The sequence below is a fragment of the Rissa tridactyla genome, chromosome 2 (genome assembly GCF_028500815.1).
Source record: "Rissa tridactyla isolate bRisTri1 chromosome 2, bRisTri1.patW.cur.20221130, whole genome shotgun sequence".
Taxonomy (NCBI): Eukaryota; Metazoa; Chordata; class Aves; order Charadriiformes; family Laridae; genus Rissa; species Rissa tridactyla.
In genome coordinates, this window is record NC_071467.1 from 99544543 (window position 1) to 99566171 (window position 21629).

A 21629-nucleotide genomic window follows, 5' to 3' on the forward strand; every position below is an offset into this window, starting at 1 on the left:
GAGTGTAAGCTGATTTGAAATGCATTTATGAAAAGGGAATAATATGTACGCATTCTTCAACGGCAAATAGGAGGGCAGCATGATTTCAGGAACTAAAAGGCCTTTGGGGCATGTGTTTGCTTTGTTTCTAGTAACATTTTTGTCATTTTCATAGACTGCTGCATTTCAAAACGCCAATTAACATCTGTTGATTTGACCAGAAAAAATGAAAACTGTGGCATACATTTAAATAAATGAATAGTTAAGCCCCTGACCTCTTATTACTGAGAGTTTTGTAGTGTTTTGTAGTCGGTGGACCATGCAACTTTCCCTTGCTGTAATTACATAGTTGTCTCTGTGCAAACTGTGTTTGTCTTTCTAGCAGTAAAATTGAAAGAAATCTTAGATATTAAGGGGAGGAGGAGAGAGGCAGTTGCATGTGGGCTTCTAAAAAAGAAGAGAAAAGGATGGGGGGAGGGATGCTTACTGTTTCCTTTGGTATTATGTTAAGTGCTTATTTGTCCTATGGAAGCTGTGTGTGCACCTTTGCTTTCTCTGTGTATTCCAGCTTTTTACTTCTTTAGTACTACAATACTCCCTCTCCTGTTCTTCCTCTTAAAGTGTTGTCTTTGGGTTTTCCAAATATAGCACATTTCCTTGAAATTACTCCATAAGACATAGTGTCATGGGAACATTTTCAGTGGTGAACTCACCCCAGAGTGAATGTATGTTTGGGTATTACGGGGTTAGGAAAGGGATGAGTCTCTGCTGCACTTTGAAATACATTTTGTCACACCACTTTCTCTAATCTAGAGTTTTAAGATCTCAGACTCAGCAGGTCCCGATGTCCATAAATGCTTGGTGACATGTTTGCTGCCAGCTGGTAGAATATGATTTGACTTAATAAATGTCAAAATAAGAATCCCGCTTACTCTTCTTGAAGGTTTTGTGTTGTGTTTTTGAATCCTGGGTGATCTTCAAAACCTTGACAATGTTGTTGTTTTGGGAACTTGAATGAACAATAAAGGTTTGCTTCCAGAAAATGTAGAAGGGAATATTTGTGGTGCTGGGAATGAAACTCCTGCTCTTTGTAACAGTAGTAGAAAAAATGCTTGAGAAACACAGAGAATGAACTGCTTTTATTTATGCAAGATTGAGTTCTCCATCAAGACAGAATATTTTATGCATGCATCTAGTGCTCTGCTGTATTTAATAATCTGTGCATAAAAATCGATGTTGCAAAAAGGGGTTAACGTTAAGTAGCACATTGCTTGGCCAGTTAAAGCTGTGCATGTTAACTGTACCTTAATTATGATTTGCTCATATGAACGTTTCTCTTCCTTGTTAGTTATCACAAGAATGAATAGTATTTAAATGCAGACAGGTCCGTTCTCAATCTTGTGTTGAGTGTCAGGTTGTCTGTCAATTACTTATAATACTGTCTCATCCCAGCAGACCTTTGGAGCTGTGGCTTACTTTGTTGGCGGGTTACTAGCAGAAAATAAAAATCACCGTTAGTTGAGCAGTTTGTCCAAAGAATGGGTAGTACGTATGTGCGAAACTGCATTTTTGCTAAATAAAGTGGGAATTTTATCAGTTGCCATATGCTTCAAGGCATTGGGGTAAAAGCTATTGTCAAATATATAGCTTGCATAACAAACAGTGCCATCTTCTTTTAATATTTCTGCTTTCATTGAAAAACAAATAAGATCTTGCTTTCCTAGTTATTTGTATTACAATAAGTGAAGTTCTACCAACTACTCTACATGCTGTTCCAAAAGCTTCTATTTAGTTTAGATGGATAAACCTCTTTGTTTTCTTTGATAGATGAGCTGTCACATTCACTATGCTTTGTGAATGCACTATGCTATGCAACATCATCTACATAATCTTCAGTAAGACTGCTTGCTTCATTAGGCTTTGGCATTTGCTTAAAAAAAGTTTGGTTTTTTTTTTTTTATTGAGGTGATTATTCTTTAAAAATGAGAAAAAGGAAGTATAATGTGTTCTAGAAAGTTCAATAAAACTGCACATAATTCTATACCATTGTGAATTGAGGAAAAGACATAAAATATCTTCTACCCAGTCTATGAATTCAATTAGTTTAGTTATGTTAAACGTGCAAGAGCCTGCTGAAGATCCTGTGATATCAATCTTGTCATCGTGGTTTTTTTAATACTTCAGTTTTCCTTTGAAATTTATCCCAGTGAATTGGATATCTACAAAAGTAAGAAAGTGTTTGCCTGTGCCTAAAGGTTTAGGTTTTGATTAAAACCGTCCACTATTTTGCTTCCTCTGTAACCTGCTAAAGCAGGTGCTATTTAAGGTACTGTACTTGCTTGTTTGAAATAGAGGGAAACAATAGGGAGGCTTCCTGGCACTGATTCGTCATGGTGCAGATGAACTCTGGTGGGGTGTGCCATTCATTCACAGTATTATATTGTAGTATTATCTCAATATCACTTTTTTTGCAAGAACTCCTGTTAGCCTGTACTCATTTTTAATAAAAGAAGATGTGGCAAGTTTTTGAAGGCGTGTGGACGGTTTTCGTTTGGGTTGGTTTGTTTTTAAGAGATCAGGCTTAATATGTAGCCACAAGGGAGGAAAAATTGCTTAGCTAGCTCGGGTTGTCTATTTTATGAGGTTGGAAGCAGTAGAGAGATCCCACACCTAGGAGAACAGCTGGGAACAGCTAAGGCCGAGCATATGGCTCTCACGGCTCGTTCTGCTATCAGCAAATCACGGCTTGCAGTCTGGTTTCTATCCACTTCTAAGGGTGGCCTGAGCTAATACCAGTTTTTTGTTTGGTAATGTAGAAGGCATTTTTCTCATATGACAAAACAGATTTTTGCCCTCCATCTGGCAGCCTAAAGATTTGATTTTGAGGTTCAGATTACATTGGTCAGAATTGTGCGGGCTTCTAGCTGCTCCAGTGTGACCTCCCTTCATCCTAATGATAGGATAAAGACCTGAGCATGTCACGTTGTATTGCATGGGGTATGGGTTGCCGCTAAGCTTGTCCATCATATGGCTTCATTACATCTCCCCCACTTCATATACAGATGAGGGGGAGGCATTGCTTTCCAACCAGTCTCCTTGGGGAGGTGTGCGATTATATATCCTACACGTTCTTTGTTTTTTACAGCCCCATTACTCATGGGGGGCGGGAAGTGGGAGGAGGTTCCCTCTTCATTAGTTTTAACAAAACTGTTACAGGCTTTCCAGACTCAATCATACTGTGTCATTGTTGCCATGCCTGCATCGCTAGATCACATCTGTTCCTGAGCTGCACTACAGCAGAGGAATTTATAAAATGGACCACGGCCACTTGGTTTTTATCCAGACCATGCTGGTGGTGGCACCACTGGGCTTCTGAAAGACAACAGTCAGCAGACACCCCTTGTGACATATCCCAAACTAACATCTGCCACAAGGGGAAGAAGTTTTGAGGGAGTGCCATTTTGTCATGTTTCCATATGGATGAGCATTTCTTTGGGCTTCGCTGTTGGCAGAGGACAAAATCCTTTTGCTAGGGAGCAAGTTATTCGGAACATCGTGACTCAGACACGAGGCAGAATTCAAATACTGGATTTTTGCCTACTTTAGGTTAGGGGAAAGAATCACTGTCTGAACAGCTTGCTGGTACTGACATAAAGATGCATAGATATTGATGTTTATTGTCTTTGTGATTCTCTATGGTTGCACGTGGTGTCATTACAAACAGAAGGATTGATTTTCTGGTTAGATGGTTAAATTTGTGTTGTAATTGCTGGGATAAAATATACTGACTAGATAAAAATCTTTCTGGCAATATGCCTTGTTCTGATGTACTCCAGCTGCTAAGAACTGGAAAAAATTATTTCCTATGTGATCGGTACCCTAAAAGATATTTCACATACATTGTTAGATTCCAAATGTAGATGACTTTTATTTTTTGTAAAGTCATCTTAGACCAAATTGTGCTACACTCTGACCTTTTCATTCCTACATGAAATGTCATTTTTGTGTAGTGCTTCCCTTCGTTCATATATGCATTATTAGATTCTAGGGAACAGGGGGAAAAGGCAATCAGCTGTTTCAGTCATGATTAAAGACAGAAGTTTTCTTTCACAGTTGTATAATTTCAAAAAGTTGTTCCTTTATTATTTCCAGATGGAAATAAAATTCTATATTACATTTTTACTTCTAACTGAAATATGTAATTATATCTAGTAATGCAAAGCACTTTGTTAAAAAAAAAAAAAAGATAAAAATATAAAAAACAACAGGAAACAGATGTTAAGCTTAGAATGTTGAGACACTGTAAAGTACAATTATGCATTAGCCCATGATGTCCTTCAAGTTCTCTCTGGGATACTAACTAATAGTTTTATTAAGTGATGAAATCTGGTATTCTGTGTGTAATCTGTGGTATGGGAAAATCTGTCAGCATTGACTAAGTATGACTGTTCTTAGTGCATAGCTGAACAAACCTATGTGGTAAAGTACTTCTGTGTACATTTAGGTGTAGGGAGGATAACAGATAAGACTGAAACAGTCTTACCTTCAAGTTCTGGGTTAGACTGTGGTATTTATACCTGTGTTACTTACGCTTAACGACTAATATCCCTCAAAAACCTGAACACTTACAAAGTTTGGAAGATTGGTTTATCCAGGTTTCTGAAGTAATAATGCAAAACTTTTGTTTAGTTTGTTATTCTGTTTCCTTCTGAACTGCTTACTCCAAGTTTCTGGTTCTAAAAGGTAAGTTAAAAAACACTAGTGGTACTTAGAAAATGAACGACAAAGAAACACTGAGTCATCGGGTATTTCTGTCTTGTGTTTATTTGGTTTGTGCTAATAATCTGTATTCTGTTAAATTCACCAAGTTGATAATAATGATCCTGAAGTACTTCTTGGGAAGTGAATTTATCATTGGGGTCTTTGATTCAGATCTATGCCTGAAAATAAAGGAATTTTATTTATAAATATTATTATAAGTATTGGAAGTATTAAATAAATACTCGATTGAACTTCAGTGCTTAAAGCACAGGTAGCATATTTTGTGTAGCTTGAGATGTAGAAAGTAAGCAAAGAAGGGACTTCACAGTAGAACGAGTTGTTTGCAAATGCCTCTTCTCTAGAAGGAGCTTTGAGTGTCCAGAATATACCTGAAACCCCAATAATTAGGCTGTATTAGGGTTTCCAGATACGTAACTTGTGTGTTGTATGTGTATTTCTGATACGTGTGACAAGCAATTCAGTTTCTAAAGAATGGATGTTCTTTGATATTGAGGGACTGATGTGCCTTTTTCTAAAACAAAATGATGCAGTGGAATTAGCAATAATGTTTTTCAGCTTACTTTCATGGCTCTTATTGCATACAGGGACCTGTCGTGACAGTTGAAAATTTGAGTTAATTGATGCTAGGCATTTTGTGTCCTATTAGGACAGAACCAAGGGAAATTACTTTAAATGACTGCAGTTGTGCTCTTAATCCTAAAAGATATTGACAAAAGTGGTTGCAGAAGCCACATGATTTCTTTTTTTTTTTTTTTTTTTTATATTGGGGATAACTAGGAGAAGCGATTCTGCCTAGAGCCTTGTTTAACTATGGCTGCTGAACGCTGTTGGTTTAGTTCCTCTTCCACGGAGTGTAATTGAAAGCTCCCTCTTGGCCACATCCCGCTGAAGGAGATCAAATGTGAGACCAACAGGATTCTGCATGTTACCATAAGATAAGCAACTCGTGGCTTTGGTTGAGTGGGTTTTTTTGAGATCCTCTAGATAGGAAAACACTTTTTAAGATTTTAGGATTTGGTCTTCACTTTTCATACTTTGCAGCAAATTTTTCATTCTCTAAGGCAAAGAAGAGAGGAAGACAAATGAAACTAACATTTTCACGTAACTAGAGAACTTCTGAACTTGTGACTTTGAAAACGAAAACTGTGGTAAAACAAGGTAGTTTCTCATTCTTTACTATGAATGGTATCTTTAACGCAGGTGAATACAATGTAGTTACGGGGGTTTTTATTAGTTCCCACTAGCCTGCAATGTGTGGCTAGTTTTGTACACAATTTAAAAGTAGTTGCTATCATGGAAAGAATCAATCCCTATTTTAAGGTTAAAAAATTTAAGTGTTGTTTAGTATGAATGCAAAGGCAAAAGAACAAAATCTTAAAATTTTAAACATAATATTCTCTGTATTTGTTTGGAATAAAAATCTGGTTTTTTTCCTATCAAATGATTCTCAGCCTTACAAAAGCTGGAATAAGATAGCACTTTTGGAGCTAGAAATTCTGATAGATAGTTTATTACTTTCAAAAAGAATTCACAAAGTGATCACATATTAAAGAGGCTGTTATTCAGAAGATGCCAAATTTGAGGGGAGTGAGAAAGAATTATTTTTCTTCCCTATGTTGTAGGGTGAGTTATTTTTAAGAACTTGGCAGATTCAGAAACATGTTATGAAACTTGCCTTTTATTGGTTTCTTATATCATATTGAGGATTGAATGAAGTGCTTTGAACTGAGATAAGCAGAATAATAGGCTTGTGGTACATAGCTTATGTTCCAGCCCTTTTGCCATTTCTCATGATTTAGAAACATATTTTATTATTGATAAGCAAAAAAATCACAGGTGACTACTAGAATGCTTCATATAAACTAAGTTTACAGTATTTTCTAAAGCTTAAAGGAGAAGGAATGTTTTCCTTGTTTTGTTACGTTATTTTACAGATTATGTTCTATGCCGTTTCATTTTGAAAATACATGCTAGCTGAACATCTAAAATTATTAAGGGCATAGGCAAATGGTTCCATTTGAAATGGACACATAAAATTTGCATGGATGCACGGTGGCCTTTTCTTTACTCTTTTATTCATGAAGCCAGCTAACCACAGCTTCCACTGAGAGCCGGGTTCACTGCACACAGCCTTTCTGTGCATCAAATTGTATGCCCTCCATTATCAGTATAGTTATTACTATAATGTTTATTTTACATACGTGAGATAGATATTCCACTGAATAATGTAACCACTTCTCTTAGACATTTATGCAATAGGATCTTAGACAGAAACTTTCAAAACTGCTTTTAAAAGTGATTTGAGAGAGTTCAGGTTTCATATGCATATGTTTGTCTGATGAAAATTATGTGTTCAGAGTGCATTTTTTTCTTCTTGCTCTAAAAATCAGTGCTTTTATAAGACAGGTACCTGAAAGTTAAAAGGCACGAGGGTTTTTACCTTCTCTTTGAACAATCTAGGCCAACCTTGTAGAACACAGAGAGAAAATCTAGACGTGTGACTAATATTGCTGATTAATGATCTGGAAAGAATTTGTAAATAGTTGCAACTTAACAACTAAATGCGGCAGCAGTATGTGTTGTCAGACAGGATATCTACACTGTCAAAGAAAATGGGAGAAACGGTGTGAGTGAGCCTGACTGGAGCGTGCACAATGCACATGGCAGAAGAGCAGGCAGTGCAGCGCTTGCTCCCAGGCCATGTCCTGTATCCTCACTGCATGGCGAGAAAGGGAAAACCTTAAGTGAAAACCTGGTTGTGTGTGGAATATGGTTCTTTGTCCAAGTTCACTTATTTTTTGCAGGGTAAAGATTAACAGGCTGTACTGTACCATATTGCACACAATCTAGATGCCTTTTTGTCTCAACTTTTAAAAAATATTTAACCTTTCTTGCTAGACTTTATGTCCTTAATTGTGTAAATAACAAAAATGAAAGAAAAGTGACCACCATGTTCTACTCTCCATTTCATGTTCCGTGCCAAGCTTCAGTCAGGGGTTTGGTTTGGCTTTGATTGAGGGGTTTGTTTGCATTTTGCTATTACCTTTACTTTGTTTTCTTTCTGACTGTTTGTATTTGCACAAAATGTATAACATCTCTGTCTGTTTTCAAGCTGTCACCCTGCTTTTAGCTGTCCCCTGATTAATTCTATCCATTTTATAGCTGAACACGTAATTCCTGGAGTCTTATCTCTGAAATGACACAGGTAGCATATTTCAGAGCTGTATTGGAGCAGGTTTAGAAATGGCCAGCTATACTTTAATTGGCAAATGGCCAACTTTAAGAATACTCCAATTAGAGACATTATTTGTATCTGAGAACTTATTTGACTCTGACAAGAAAGTAGCTAACCCTTGCCATCTTCTGAAATCGGAAAATCCAGTGTCTGAAAGCGCCAACTTTCACAATACTTTGCCTCTAAAAATTTCTCTTAATTGGATAACCAATACTATGTAGGGAATGTCATTGTCCCTATCCCAAATGAAATGCAATCCCATAGCTTTCTTCTTATTTTCTTTAAAAACAAAGTTGCTTCCTAATTTCGTCTGTCCCTACTGTTTCAAACTGAAACACCGCAGCTTGGTATTGTTTGGGCTTCGGAAGCATTACTACTGATACTGACTCCATATATTAATTTAAAGGAGTTTTGTGTATTGTTTCTATAATGTTTTAATGCTTTTTTTTCTTTTTGAATAACTCTTAGGAAATGGCGAAGATTCTCAATCATCCAAGAGTATATGCTTTTCTGCACATACCAGTCCAGTCAGCCTCTGACAGTGTGCTCATGGACATGAAAAGAGAATACTGCGTGGCAGACTTCAAACAAGTAGTGGATTTCCTTAAAGAAAAGTAAGTCTACCACTTTTTGAGAAAATAACAGTGTTAGGTTTTTTTCAATGTCAAGAACACGTGGCTGAAAACACAATTACTTGCAATTTCATAATTCAGGTATGAAAAGGAATGAGCTGCTTTAAGCTTTCAAAGTCTTTGAGTTTTCTGTAAGCTCCTTGATGTGGTTTGCCCCTTTGCTTGAGCTTTTATAAGCATCTTAAGTCTCTGCATGACATGCTTTTAATTTGTCAGTATATTCCTAATCTTTTTCAAATAATACATTCTTAAATTGTTTTTTATGCTTAAACTACTATATATAGACTGCTTGAAGTTAAAGTTATTGAAGTCTTCTTTATTGTGGCTTTTGAGCATTGTATACTTTGTGCACTGGAGAGATGATCCAGCTCCAACAAATGCGAATGGGTTGGTTGGGTTTTTTTTGAATAAGAAGTGGTTTATGTCCTATAGCTGATGTACATTTACATCAATATAGTAATACTTTAAACTTGTTTATGAGACTGATGTTTTCTAGGATAATTTCAAAATTATTTCCCTTAACAACAGAGTTAATTGTGAGAAATAAAAGTGTGTATCCTAATGTATTGTTTACTTATGCTGGCCTGAAAAAGGAAGTTCACTTGAGGTCTTTTCTTAGCTTTTAAAATTTAATATTGACATATTTTGATGGATATTTCTGCACCAATTTTCCTAAAAATAGCTGTCTGGAGAATTATTTCTGTCACCTTGTTTGGCCACTTTCTCTCTTCATCTGCTTTTTTACCGTTTGCGTGCTTGTTTTAATGACTTAAGGGTGGTGGAGTTGTACCTTTGACTCTTGAGTTACATTAAAATACTTGTACGTAAACGAATCAAATTTTCATAATCAATTTTTCATGATCATTGAAAAATCTGGCAGTCTAGCTATGTAAAACATGTCATGCAAGAGCTGTATGGGAATTATGATATGTAAGAAAGAAAAGCAAACTGCATTAGAATAGAATCTATTTTGCAAACTGTATGTGTAGTTTATTGGACGTTTCTATGCATCTACAACTACTAATGGGAATGGAGCTCCTTGTCTCCAGGCAGGTTGATTGGGCATTAATTTTCCGCCCTAAACAATGCACATGAATTATTGGCACTTAGGTTTTATGTGACTATGGGTCAGTGTTAGTTTTTAATTAACAGCTATATTGTATTCCCACGTATCTTAAGTAGGAATTGTGTCAGTTTATGTTTTAGTTGACTTGAAACTTGATTCATTGTTCTCTTCAGTAGTTTTAGCGTTGGCAGCTATTATCATAACAGCAGCTGGATTTTCGATAGCCTAGTAAAGCTGGCACATGTTGGGGCATATGGGAATTTATTAAATCATTCAGCTCTTGCACACAGAAAAGAGTGAATTACTTAATATCCAAATTTAAAACAGCTGGTCATTGAATATACAGTAATCTATGACATACGTCTTTTTCCACAGGCTTTTTTTGTAATGAACTTAACAAGGAAGAAATAATTGGCTTGATGTCTTATTTTTAAATAATAATAAACTTTATTTATCCTGCTTATTAAGAAACTACCAAATTATCTAGTAGTTCCTGTTAGAAAACAGTCTGCAAATACCGAGATGGAAAATTCTTTCTACCATATGGCAGCAGGATGAGGAAGCTATGCAAGGCAGAGAAAATGTTTTGGATATTTGAACATGTGCACATCTGTAAAACTAATAATTTTTTTTTCCTTTTGCACTTAAGATCATAGTGTCTTCATTTGTAGTCTCTCCTCTTATGGCAGCAGCCAGCTATTACATTCCCATATAGATATTCCCATAAAGATCTCAGCACAAAGATTGCCAGGACTTAACATCGCTGCAGACAACTGCAAAGCCTAGAGCCAGAATAGCTAAAATTAAATACGTGTTTGAACTACTTTAATAGCCAAAAGGGATTATTTCCATCTTCTATTTATCAAAAAAGAAAAATAAAATTAAAGTAGAACCTCCTATATCTCCTTTCACTGTTCGTAGGGCCGTAAAGTCATCTAGAAGCTTCCTACACAAAGTGTACAGGGTCTTATCAGTAGATTCGTAATGGCACATTCCTGTCTAAAATCTGACATCTGCTCTGGTAGTATATCCACCTAAAACTCTATTAAACCAGTAATTCTGTAGGCTAACCTGCTGAAGAAGTAATTGTATGGTTATCAGTTAAGTGCTTACTAACTTGAATTCAAACATCTAAGAAAATAAAAATGAAGTACAGCAGGTAAAAATGAAGGGAAGAAGGAAAAGAATAAGCCATGTCATCTTTTGGGGTTTGGAACCCCAAAGATACCAAGTGATTCCTGAATCTTTCTTTTATCAGTCAGGCCAAGAAAACACTCGGGGGCTTTTTTCTTCCAGAAGGGGCAAACAACTTTGCTTCCTCTGGAGAGCCTGGAGTGATTGCAGAGGTATCTCCTGAAGGTGGATATTTATTCATATCCTGCTGAGCACAGAATGCCATACAGAGAAGGTAGAGTTCTCCAGAGCAGTTACTTTTTGTTGTTGTTGTTGAAACTCACTTAAGTTCAAGTATTCAGAAAAATACTGTGGTGCAGTTGATAGGTCGGTAGCTGATCTACAGATCTAATATATGTGTATATAGCTATATAATTACTGAAAATATATTTGTAAACTATTCTAGAGAGCAACAGCATAAAGGAAATGAGGATGTGCTGATTAATTTAGAAGGTGTTCAACTTGTACATAGTTGTAGGGACTAGTCCCCTAATCTGTATTCTTTAGGGACTAATGCAGCAGTCTGGAAGGACTGTTCCCAAGGCTGATTTCTGGATGAGATATTAATTTCAACTTGTTTGCAACTATTAATACAGGAGCTTTAGAAATTGCTGCTAAGAAAATTTAATCCAGAGACCAATTTAGTCTTATATCAGAAAGCCTTTTAATTGTGGTGTCATTATATCAAAATGTGAGTTGTTTTTCAAGTGATCTCAACTTTCAAGATTCAGCATAAATTATATTTCTGAAAGGTGATGTTTGTAGTTGCAAAAAGAGCAAGACTGCTTTAATTATCTCCAAGTTTTGGAACTTAATCCCCTGAAATTTACTTTTGCTGATAAAAGCAAACAATTGGAATATATTTTAGTTAAAGAAACCTGAGATCTGAATGTCATATTCTGTAATTACTTGAATAATCAGCAATGTGAATATATACCCATTAAAAAATCCTTAGACTGGTAATGTGTTTTCCAAATTTCTTGTTTGCTGTTGTTGACCATACTACTCTTTTTTTTTACCTTTTTGGTTTGTGAAGCAATTATGATGTTCATCAAAGTTTATATAAATCTTTCCCTATTAGTGCTGCTTGATAAGATAAGCTAATTGTAAAACCAAAATCTAGATGAATAATAAAAATAGAGAAATTTAAATGTAGGCTGAAACACTATACCTTTCTGTTTTGGGAAATAGCATAATGCTGAGGGAAAGCTCAGTTTGCCTTGCAATTTGTTTTTGTTTGTGTTCCGAGATAGAAGCATAATATTAATTGTGGGTGGCTGCTGCTGTTCACTTGAGGTTGTCTCATAATTCCTACTGGAAACATCTGAGATTTCCAATATCATCTGAAAGCCAGCAAACTTGGGCTGCCAGAGCGGGAGAGCCTCGGCTCTGTCAGGCAGAAAGTTCTATTCTTTTTTGCACTACTTCCTCTTCTCCATTAAAATGAGACTGTAAGCCTCCAGTAAGCCTTTCCTAGTCTCCAGTACTTTTAGTCGTAATCGAGTATCAATTTTTCAGCATATGTAGATACGTAATTACACTCAGTTGGAAAAAGAAAGTAAAAGAGAAGAGCAAATGAGTGCAGTGGAAAATAAATCACAAGCCTGGAAGGAGATTAATCACTTGGGGATAAACTCAAATCTTAATTGCCCATGAATTACAGAAACTGCTGAACGTCTGAAGAAGCTGGAGATACTGTCCAAATTGAGAGAAGGTGTTATATAGTCCTTTGGGACAGCTGGCTTCAGGGAGGCTCCTTTCTTCCATGTTGCTTTACAAGGAGTTAAACCAACAAATGGTAGCTTCAGCAGCTTCCTAGGCCACCTCTAGTTCTGTCTTTAAGGATCTGGGGGGATTCGTCAGTGACTGTCTTGGGTTTCTTTTGATCCTCCATGACTTTTGTCTCTTTTGTTGCAGTGGCAGCCAAGATGTATCTGCTTGGCCGTTTAGACAGGCAGCTTCAGGGTAAAATAGTGTGGCTGGGAGCAAAGTGGACTCAGCTACTGTCTCCTCCCAGCTGTGCTGTATATCCATGTTAGTCTTAGTTTTTACAGCAATATTTGAGTGTTTGAATGAAACTTTCTCAATGTAATTTTGTCCATATGTTTCAGTATGGCTGCTCTTGCCTTTCTGAGCAATTTCACAAGCGGTAATTTATTTCCCAGGTTCCAGTCTTCTTTTGTGACCTTGTTCTTATCCTGGGCATCATAACGCATACCATAAAAGCTTATGTGGGCAGTCAGCTGTTTATCAGGGTCTCCGTCTGTATTTCTTGTGCAAGCGGGTATATTGCCATCCAGAAGTCTTCTGCTTGAAAATTTTCTCTATTTTCTAATAGCTAATTTTTGACTGAAATAATGAGCAGTGAAGAAATATCTTCCTTAAACCTTGCTTCTAAAGACTGTTATTCGGATGATCAAGAAACTTCTGAAAACTGTAAATAATTTGTAACTGTAAATATTTTTATTCTGAAAGATGTCCATATAGTAAGCTCTTGAATATTATTAAGTCCACATTGAAAGATAAAGGGCTAAATGAGTCATCATCAAATTTGCAGCTTTTCCAGACAATCTGCAGTTTTGAAACTATCCCAAGCCTTGTGGCAGTAGTATTGTCTTTATCACATCATCCTGCCAGTTATTGAAACTAGAATTCAAAGGCAACTAATAAACAATTTTAAAATAACCACTTGCTATTTTTACGTACATTTTTCTACTCACTTTTAAAATGCAGGTAATGAAGAAGTAAGCTGTGACACCTCCCTCACTTTTTTTGTAGCATGAATGTGTTCCATTTTTTTTCTGAAAATGCACTTTTGTTTCTCAGAGAGAGACTTTGTTGAGCTCATTTTGCAGATGTGCAAATTGTGGCCCTAACAAACCATGACAAGTCTTTCAGATTTAGGCTTTTTCTTAATGGGTTTTAGTACATCTGTTCTGTCAGTCTGACTACTGCAAATGCAGATGTCATCTGTTTAAAATCCTTACAACATTTTCTGCTAAGAAATTGCTGAGTGTATTTGGTACTTATCTGTAATTTTATACCTCAGTCTCTAGGCTCTTCTCTTTACTCTGTCTTTTGTCTGCAATTGGAGTCTGAACTAAGCACTTTACCAAATGTGTGTGTCTTTTTTTTTTTTCTTTTTTTTTGGTGTTTTAAATAAATTCAGTGTTTGTAAAAAGTCTTGAATTAGCACCAAATACGAAAATGTGTGGATTTTCACCAAAAAGTAGATTCAAGTTTGTGTCTAGACTTCACCCTAGTGATCAAGTGGTGTAGTTTTTGATGGCTACAAGCTCCTTTTACCACAGGATTAGTTAGTTGTCTGTAGGTGTCATGAAATTTAAATTTGGGCTTACATAAAGCAGTTGCTAAATTTATAAGTCTTCCAGCCTTGCGTTTGATTCACAAGGTCATCCAAAGAGATAGAAGTAGGTGAGAGGTTCCAAAGGTGCTGAACACTTGCAGATCCATTAATTTCATTAGTATATTTTGAATATTCAATGTTCAACTACCTAAATTTAAAAAGTATGTGTTTCTTTCATACTGACTGGGGAGATACAAACATTTTATTTTTTTTTACTGTAACATTACTCCACCCAAGCTGAATGTCGCTTTAGGAGGGCAGTCTTTCCATTTTGGCTTATACAGCACATCTTTCCCCTTTTCTCAGCAAATGCTACTGTACCCTTATTTTCTAGCAAGGAAATACACTGAGGAGATTTCCTGGAGGGAAGGAAGGTACCTTACAAATATCTGCATAGTTTTAGTCTTCACTGTTCTACAGATTGTTGAATCAGATTTCAGTTAGTTCATGGAGAGACCTCTTACTGCCACAGTTTGCATAATTGGATCTGTTGCCACTTTATAAATTATTAGTCACCATTTTATAGCATAGCCTTTCATGCCAAATTCATCAAGGATATTAGGGTTTTCTGGGCTGTAGGCTCAGTTATTCTGTTGCTTGTATGTCAGGATGGTGGCTGCCAGAAGTCCATGCTTTTTTCTACTTTTGATGGTCCTGTGCCTTGTAAAGTGCGACTGTTAAACTCTTTCTGTAACAGTGCTGGTGGAAAACATCATTTGCTGGAAGGTGAACTAAAAGCTGCAGCTGAAATTGAGGTAAATTTGCATTAGACTTGTGGTTGTTATTTGTACAACGTTATTATAGGCACTTCAGAAAAAAACTTAATAGCGAGTTAGCAGTGGGTCATCTGTATAAACAACATGAATGTTTGTCAAGTTCACTTTACAACCTTCGCTTTCTTCTATGTGTGCATAGATAAGGAAATTGTTAAAGTCTCTGGCTGTGTGGCCATAAAAACCCAGCCTCGTCTTTGTTAATTCTAGCTTGACGGAAGTCCTCTGAAAGCACAGAGGAATGTTTTTGGCACATTGGCAAATGTTTTAATGACAGTGATCTCTAGAAGTTCAGATTTAGAATCCTGAAAAGCAACTGAAACCATTTACCTTGAAATAGTGTGACATTTTCCTACTGGGAATACCATTTTGTGTCTTACTACACAGGGAGTTATTTACTCTAAAGAGTATACAAATAATGATGTAACAGATTCTCTGAAGTTTGGAGGACGTTTTCATAAAACTACCGTTCCTTACATTTTTACTTAGTCATGTACCCACAAGAAGGGTTTGGAGTAAAGCCTGTGTAGTATTTTTACACTAGATTCTGTGCTTAAGAACTGAAATTAATATAAAAGACGAGTTTTTATTCCCAGAAGTTACTCTCTTTTTAACACAAATATTTGATGTTTCACTGTTAAGTTCATCCTCGCTTACCTCTTCCTTCTAATTGTTTCTTCCAACCAACTGAATTCTGTTTTAAATGAGAATGCATGGGCTTAGGACTGTTCCATAAGGAATATGATTGAGTCAACTTGGAGGACTATAAAACATGTTGTAGTATGGTTGTAACTAATTAGGGGTAGTACAAAAATGAGAAATATAGAACTGGGTTGAAAAAAAATTATCTCTTTGAAATGTGTGGTAAAATAATGTTAAAAGCCTGTTGGGGGTATATCTTTGACTGTTCACAGTGCTCATTTTTCAGAAGCTGTTGTTGTTAAAGAGGATCATACCTTGTTTGAGCAGGAGTTTCATTGAGTTTCACTGCACGTACCCTTTGTAATAAAGGGGTATTTGTTTTCTGTATATGCACATCCTACGGCCAGAGTATGTTACCTGAATTCGCAGTAAGAGTATGGCTGCAATCCCTGTTTTCCTGTGGCTTACTCTTACTGGTACATCTGTCAGACTGTTGTTCCTGTGCTGATCACGCTCAGCCTGAGGGTGTACACATGCAAATACTGAAGTCCAAATTGAGTTATGCAATGTGATGTTAACATAAAGTAATTCTGAAATTACAGACTACTTTGAAGATTAGGTGACACAATCTAACTTCAACCTGTCTCATTTTTGGGGAAGCTACTGTTTAGGAAGCTATGATTTCGAAGTTTCTGTATGGTCCATAATTTTTGATATGAAGTATCTATACCTTCTGAAGCAATTCAGTTCTGCATACTCTCCTGTTTAAGCAGCATGTGCATATGCTGCTCCTATTTTACAGAATTTTGTTCTAAATAATACACATATTTTCTTTGAGATAGAGAGTCATTGTGGGGGGTGTCTGGATCTCCTGCTACTGTTCCGCTCCCATAGATACGCTTAGAAACTGGAGGGTGAAGCCTAGGAAATAAAGTGTCCAGGATGAGCACGACTTGGTGAGTGTAGGCTTAGTGGGCACACAGGGCATTTGCACTTCAGGTGCTCTGAGCTCACAACACTGGTGTTCTGCTTGGCCAACATTTGGAGGAATAAGTTTTTGAATTGTTGCTCGAGAGAGAAGATATGCCCTCTTAATAAATATAAAAATTATTTAGTCTTATTTGACATAGAAGCTGGCTTACTTTTTTGGTAATGTAACTACTAAAGTTGTTTGGAGTGATACTTTCTGTATGTAGTTATGGTTAGGCTTTCCTTTTCCTGGGCAGTCTTATCTGCAGTTTTTTCTTCAGCAAAATCCTAATGGGAGTATTGCTAGACGATAGAGTGGAAATTAGTAATGTGTATCCAATGCTCAGTTTCTTAAGTGTAGCAAGATGGTTCCTTTTTTCTTTCTCCTTTTCCCTCTGAGGGCATGTGAATGTGTTTTTTTGGAAGTAATGGTACAAAATCTGTAGTAAGGGTAAAAGGAAGGAATTGTAAACATCATGCAGAATTATAAATGAGTCTTCTTAATACATTTAACATTTGTGATTTTTAAATGCTTGGTTTTATGTACTGAGATACTGTATTACTCTGGTATTTTAAAACAGTATAACTGAAATCACTTCTTTGTTTTTTTCTGTATAAATATTGAGTTTCAATGTCTGGGTCAGAACTTAAAATGAAATTGAGGAGGGAGTTCAATTTGTTTTTAAAACAATAATAACTAATTCATGTTTATTTGCTTAATAACAGATTGATTTCTAATTGTCAGTTTTAATTTGCTCCTGAGTTTTGAAGCATATTCAAACGTATGTTAAGATACTTAAGTATTTATGGTGTTAGCATATTACTACACGTACAAATCCAAGACGCATCATGTGTACACCTTATAGTGGTCAGAAGTGAAAACTCTGATGATGGTGTTAAAATTTCAGTTTGGATACACTGAAAAAATAAAGTATTTGTTCATTTACATGTGTAGATTTTTCTGATTTTTGGCGTAATACTAGGTAATAAATGAATTTCATAAGCCTAATTATTTTGATCATATAGAATAATATGTCACAAAAGAATTTTTGATGAAAGTGGTAGTTGGCCAGCTGATAAGTGCTGATTGAAGTTATATATGCGTCAAGCTTTGGGGGAAAATAAGTTGGAAAGGATGATTGAAGAAATAAAAAATGCAATACTTTCATAGCTGATCAGTACCTTTAAATGGTTATTTTCTTTAACCCTAAAATGCTTGAATGAAGAAAACTGGTTAAGTGGAAATGCACAAAAGTCAAACCTCTTCAAAACTGTAGGTATACGATTAAAACACCACTGCATGCAAGAGACACGATAATTCTGCTACCCAGGAGTTTTCTGTATACATTCATTTGGGGACTATGATAGAGATTACTTCAGGTGAACTCAATTTTGTATTCATGTGCATCTTATATTGGTCTGTAAATTGTACTCGTGAGTTGATGATTCACTGCTTTATAAAGATAATGAAATACATAGTTGTAAACTTCTTGTTTATTACATGGCAAAGTAATCACGAACCCAAAATTTTTAAAAGAGTAGTGGCTATAGCAGATGAAAGTTTATTTTCTACAACTGAATTGCTTATCTCTTGCACTTGGAATTTTTCTGTCTTTATATTTTGCTTCTCATTGTGATGTAGAACTCTGATTATTTTTTTTTTAGTAGGCGAAATTGCCACAATATACACAAAATTACTTTACAACAGGAAGACAATAATGCAAATATGGTCGTATGTAAAGGCACAAGAAGCAACGTAAATTCTTCTCAATCCACTTACCAGAAAATTGTGGTTCAGATGCAAGTTCAAGCTGGAAAATAAGTTATTGTGTCCAAACGCCTTATGCAGAGGAGAATATAAAGCCAAAGTGTCTCCGTTTCTTTTTAAATCTGGAGAAAACATTTATTGGCAAAACCTAGCGCTCATAGAAATTAATTGTCTTCTGGATGGTGGTGTCAGATGCCTCCCTGCTTGAGCAGGAGAGAGGACTTTGAGATCAGAAAGCGACTCCATACAGACTCGCAGTCAGCTCTGGGGTAATAACTTTTGGACATTACTAACCCCAACGGATTTGGATCAGTCTCCTGCAAAAAGCTTTGTATTAAAAACAAACCAAAAAAACAAACAAACAAAAAAAACCAAAACCCAACCAAAAAGCCCTGGTCTCTCTGAACTATTTCATCTCCACTGAAGGATTTTTGTTGAGTCAAATTTCAGCATAAGCATTTGACAGCCTCCAACTTATTTACAGAAGGGGTGAATACCACATCTGAAAAATTAGTCATGTGGTCGTTTGTAGCTCTACTGCTGAGTGTGCATGTATGTGTGTGTGTGTGCGTGTCCCACAGTAACTAGTCACCATTATTTTTTATCCCTAGTGCTTAGTGAGAGAAGAGAGATCAACTGTCTGTTAGGGACTGGCTGTTTCCAAGAGTCTGCAGAGGGACAGACAGACGGTCTATGGTTTCAGGTTTGAGCAATAGACTGGCATGATTGCTCTGCAACGGTGGGATGGCTGCTCCCATGCTGTTGACTTAAATTTTGGGGAGTACTTGACTCACATACTCAGTCCTAAAAATTGCTAAGGCAGCCAGCTGAACTCTGAACGGTGGCCAGCAAACTATTTTTCCATGTAGCATATTCTCTTCAACCTCCCGCACCTCTGTTAGACTGTATACCTAGAGACACTGGTTATAATGCTGAACACTTAAGAACCAGACATCCGTTTCATTTCACCTATGCTTGTTATTTATTGTGGATCCGCATATTTTGGATTGGAGGAAAATAAAACGCATGCTTTGCTTAGTTGTGTTGATTTCAGTTTCTAATTGTGCAATTGTTGACATTGATTGTAAAATCTTAACAGCTGGGAAAAAAACATAGCAGTAGAGATTCCTCTTTTTTAATGGTATCATACTGTAAAATGTATATCATTTCAAAACCAGAGCAAGCCAGTAGAGTTTCTGTTAAATATCCTTTTAATCTTTGCTTCCTTCCTGTTTTCTTACCTACTGGTATCTTCCTTTAAATAGTTCTTGTAGTACTAGACTGTAACCATTGCATAGTGTAATGTATTTTACAGTCAGCCAAGAACGATGGCTTGGAAGTTTTGCTGCAGCATTGTATCAGCTACTGGGGTCTGCATATGAATTTGAGTCTGAAGCTTATTTTCACCATAGTCCATTATGGTCTTCTGTGATAGTTGGAATAGGTGTGAGAATAGGGGAGAGGACACAGGCAAAGGAAAATTGGAATTTAAATACATCAAAGTGGAAAATGCAGATTATTTTTTGTGTGTGTGGCAGTATTTAGTAAGTACAGTAGGTATGCCTTAACTTTGTATGTGTCAGTGTATAAAATGAACATTGTGGGTGCAGCAGTGCATTGTAATTTAAATGCTGTGGGAGAGAAGTTTTCTTTAACGAATATAGGTATCAACAAAAATATGTTTAAAATCATTTGTAAATGAAAACCTGTAGGCTAAGGAACTAACCTAAATTTTGTGCATGATTTTGTGACTTTTATCAGCATCATACTTGGGTGCATGCAATGTTATGGATTCACTTAATTTTAGTTAAACATCTAAACATTTGACTGTGGTCACAAATTATGAATTTAAACACAGCAGTAATATTAACTGTGCCTCAAGTTCTTCTGAGACTAGAAGAAGGGGAACATGTTTTGGAAATCTGATCCTCAATGCAGAAGCTTTTGTAACAAAACTTTAAAAGTTGGCTTGAAATGTTAAAGTATATGTAAATCACTAAAGTAGATACTATGTTTTCCTATGTCTTTCAAACGTGAGGAGACATTTTTAAGCCCTAATTTGCAGAGCACTGTTTTATAGTTGAGAACACTATTTCAGCATTGACAACCTTGTGTAATTGAAGCCAAATGTCTTTGTTAGTCTTTCCACTTCCTAATCAGTGTTGTTCGCACATACCATAGAACAGTGAAAAAAGTTTAAAATATTTGTCGTCTTAATGTTATTTATCTGCTTTCTTTAGACATTTTAACGTGTACCCATGCATGCAGATGTCAGCTTCCCTTAGTTTTTACGTTAGGGTCTGCACAACTATATGTACATACCTGGGGGACTGTTGAGAGTCAAGGTTTGTATCTCGCACAGCAGAAGGTAATTTTAACCTTGTATTCTCCGATGGGTGTATGCCTGCGCTCCCTGGACAGTTAACATTAATTAGAAATTAGCAAGGAGCAATTATGCTTTCCCTGGAGGATCAGTTTTAGCACAAATTTAAGATGAAAGAAAATGAGAAGCTGTGTTACTGCCACTTGTTTGGCTTATTTCCTTACCTCCTTATGATAGCAAATGATCATCAAATACTTGTTAAACTCCTGAACAAAACTGTTATGAGATTTGTTGGCATTTTTGAATGTTAACTACTTTGACGCGTTTTGCTGAAATTTAACTATTTTCATATCCATTATAGGTGACACTGTAGTCGTCACCACGCTGAGCACGTTTTCATCTAAGCAGAGTATAGGTTAAACTTTACTGCTTAATTTTCCATATTTTTTTCTGTCCTAATAAGCAGGACAGTTCTAAGTCTGAATACAAGCTAATTTAGAAACAGGATTGTTCCTTCATTCAGTGCATATCTAATTGAGCCCATCTGCTCAAAAAATGGTGACAGGTCATACCTACCGGCTACCCACCAGTGTTCTATCAACTCTTCCATATATTAGATTTGGTTTTAATTTGAAGCAGGGTGACTATATGTCAATAATAAGACATTAAAAATATTGGAGCTACAGGCATAAAAACAATTCACATGAATTGAAACAGTCCCCAAACTATGCATTCACAATAAAAGTAAGAAATACAGATATATGGAAAACGTTACTTGTAGTGAAGAGAAGTTTACATGTGTGGCTTAAATCAAAATCCAGTGGACACAGTAAACAAAAGCTGTAATGAATGATGTGATTTTACCATTAGTAACGGAATTTTGGTATGTTTGCTTTTCTAGATCACTCTAGAGTCGTCAT

General features: G+C 36.2%; 1 protein-coding gene across 12 annotated transcripts in view; it reads left to right on the forward strand.

The window, feature by feature from the left end:
- The window catches only part of CDKAL1 (CDK5 regulatory subunit associated protein 1 like 1), a 424992-nt gene that overhangs the window by 272524 nt on the left and 130839 nt on the right, over positions 1 to 21629 (forward strand). For all 12 annotated transcript variants that reach the window (XM_054190488.1, XM_054190497.1, XM_054190500.1 and 9 more), the window contains one exon: positions 8465 to 8610. In XM_054190488.1, the coding sequence (XP_054046463.1) occupies positions 8465 to 8610 (146 nt within the window). The remainder of the gene's footprint in view (positions 1 to 8464; positions 8611 to 21629) is intronic.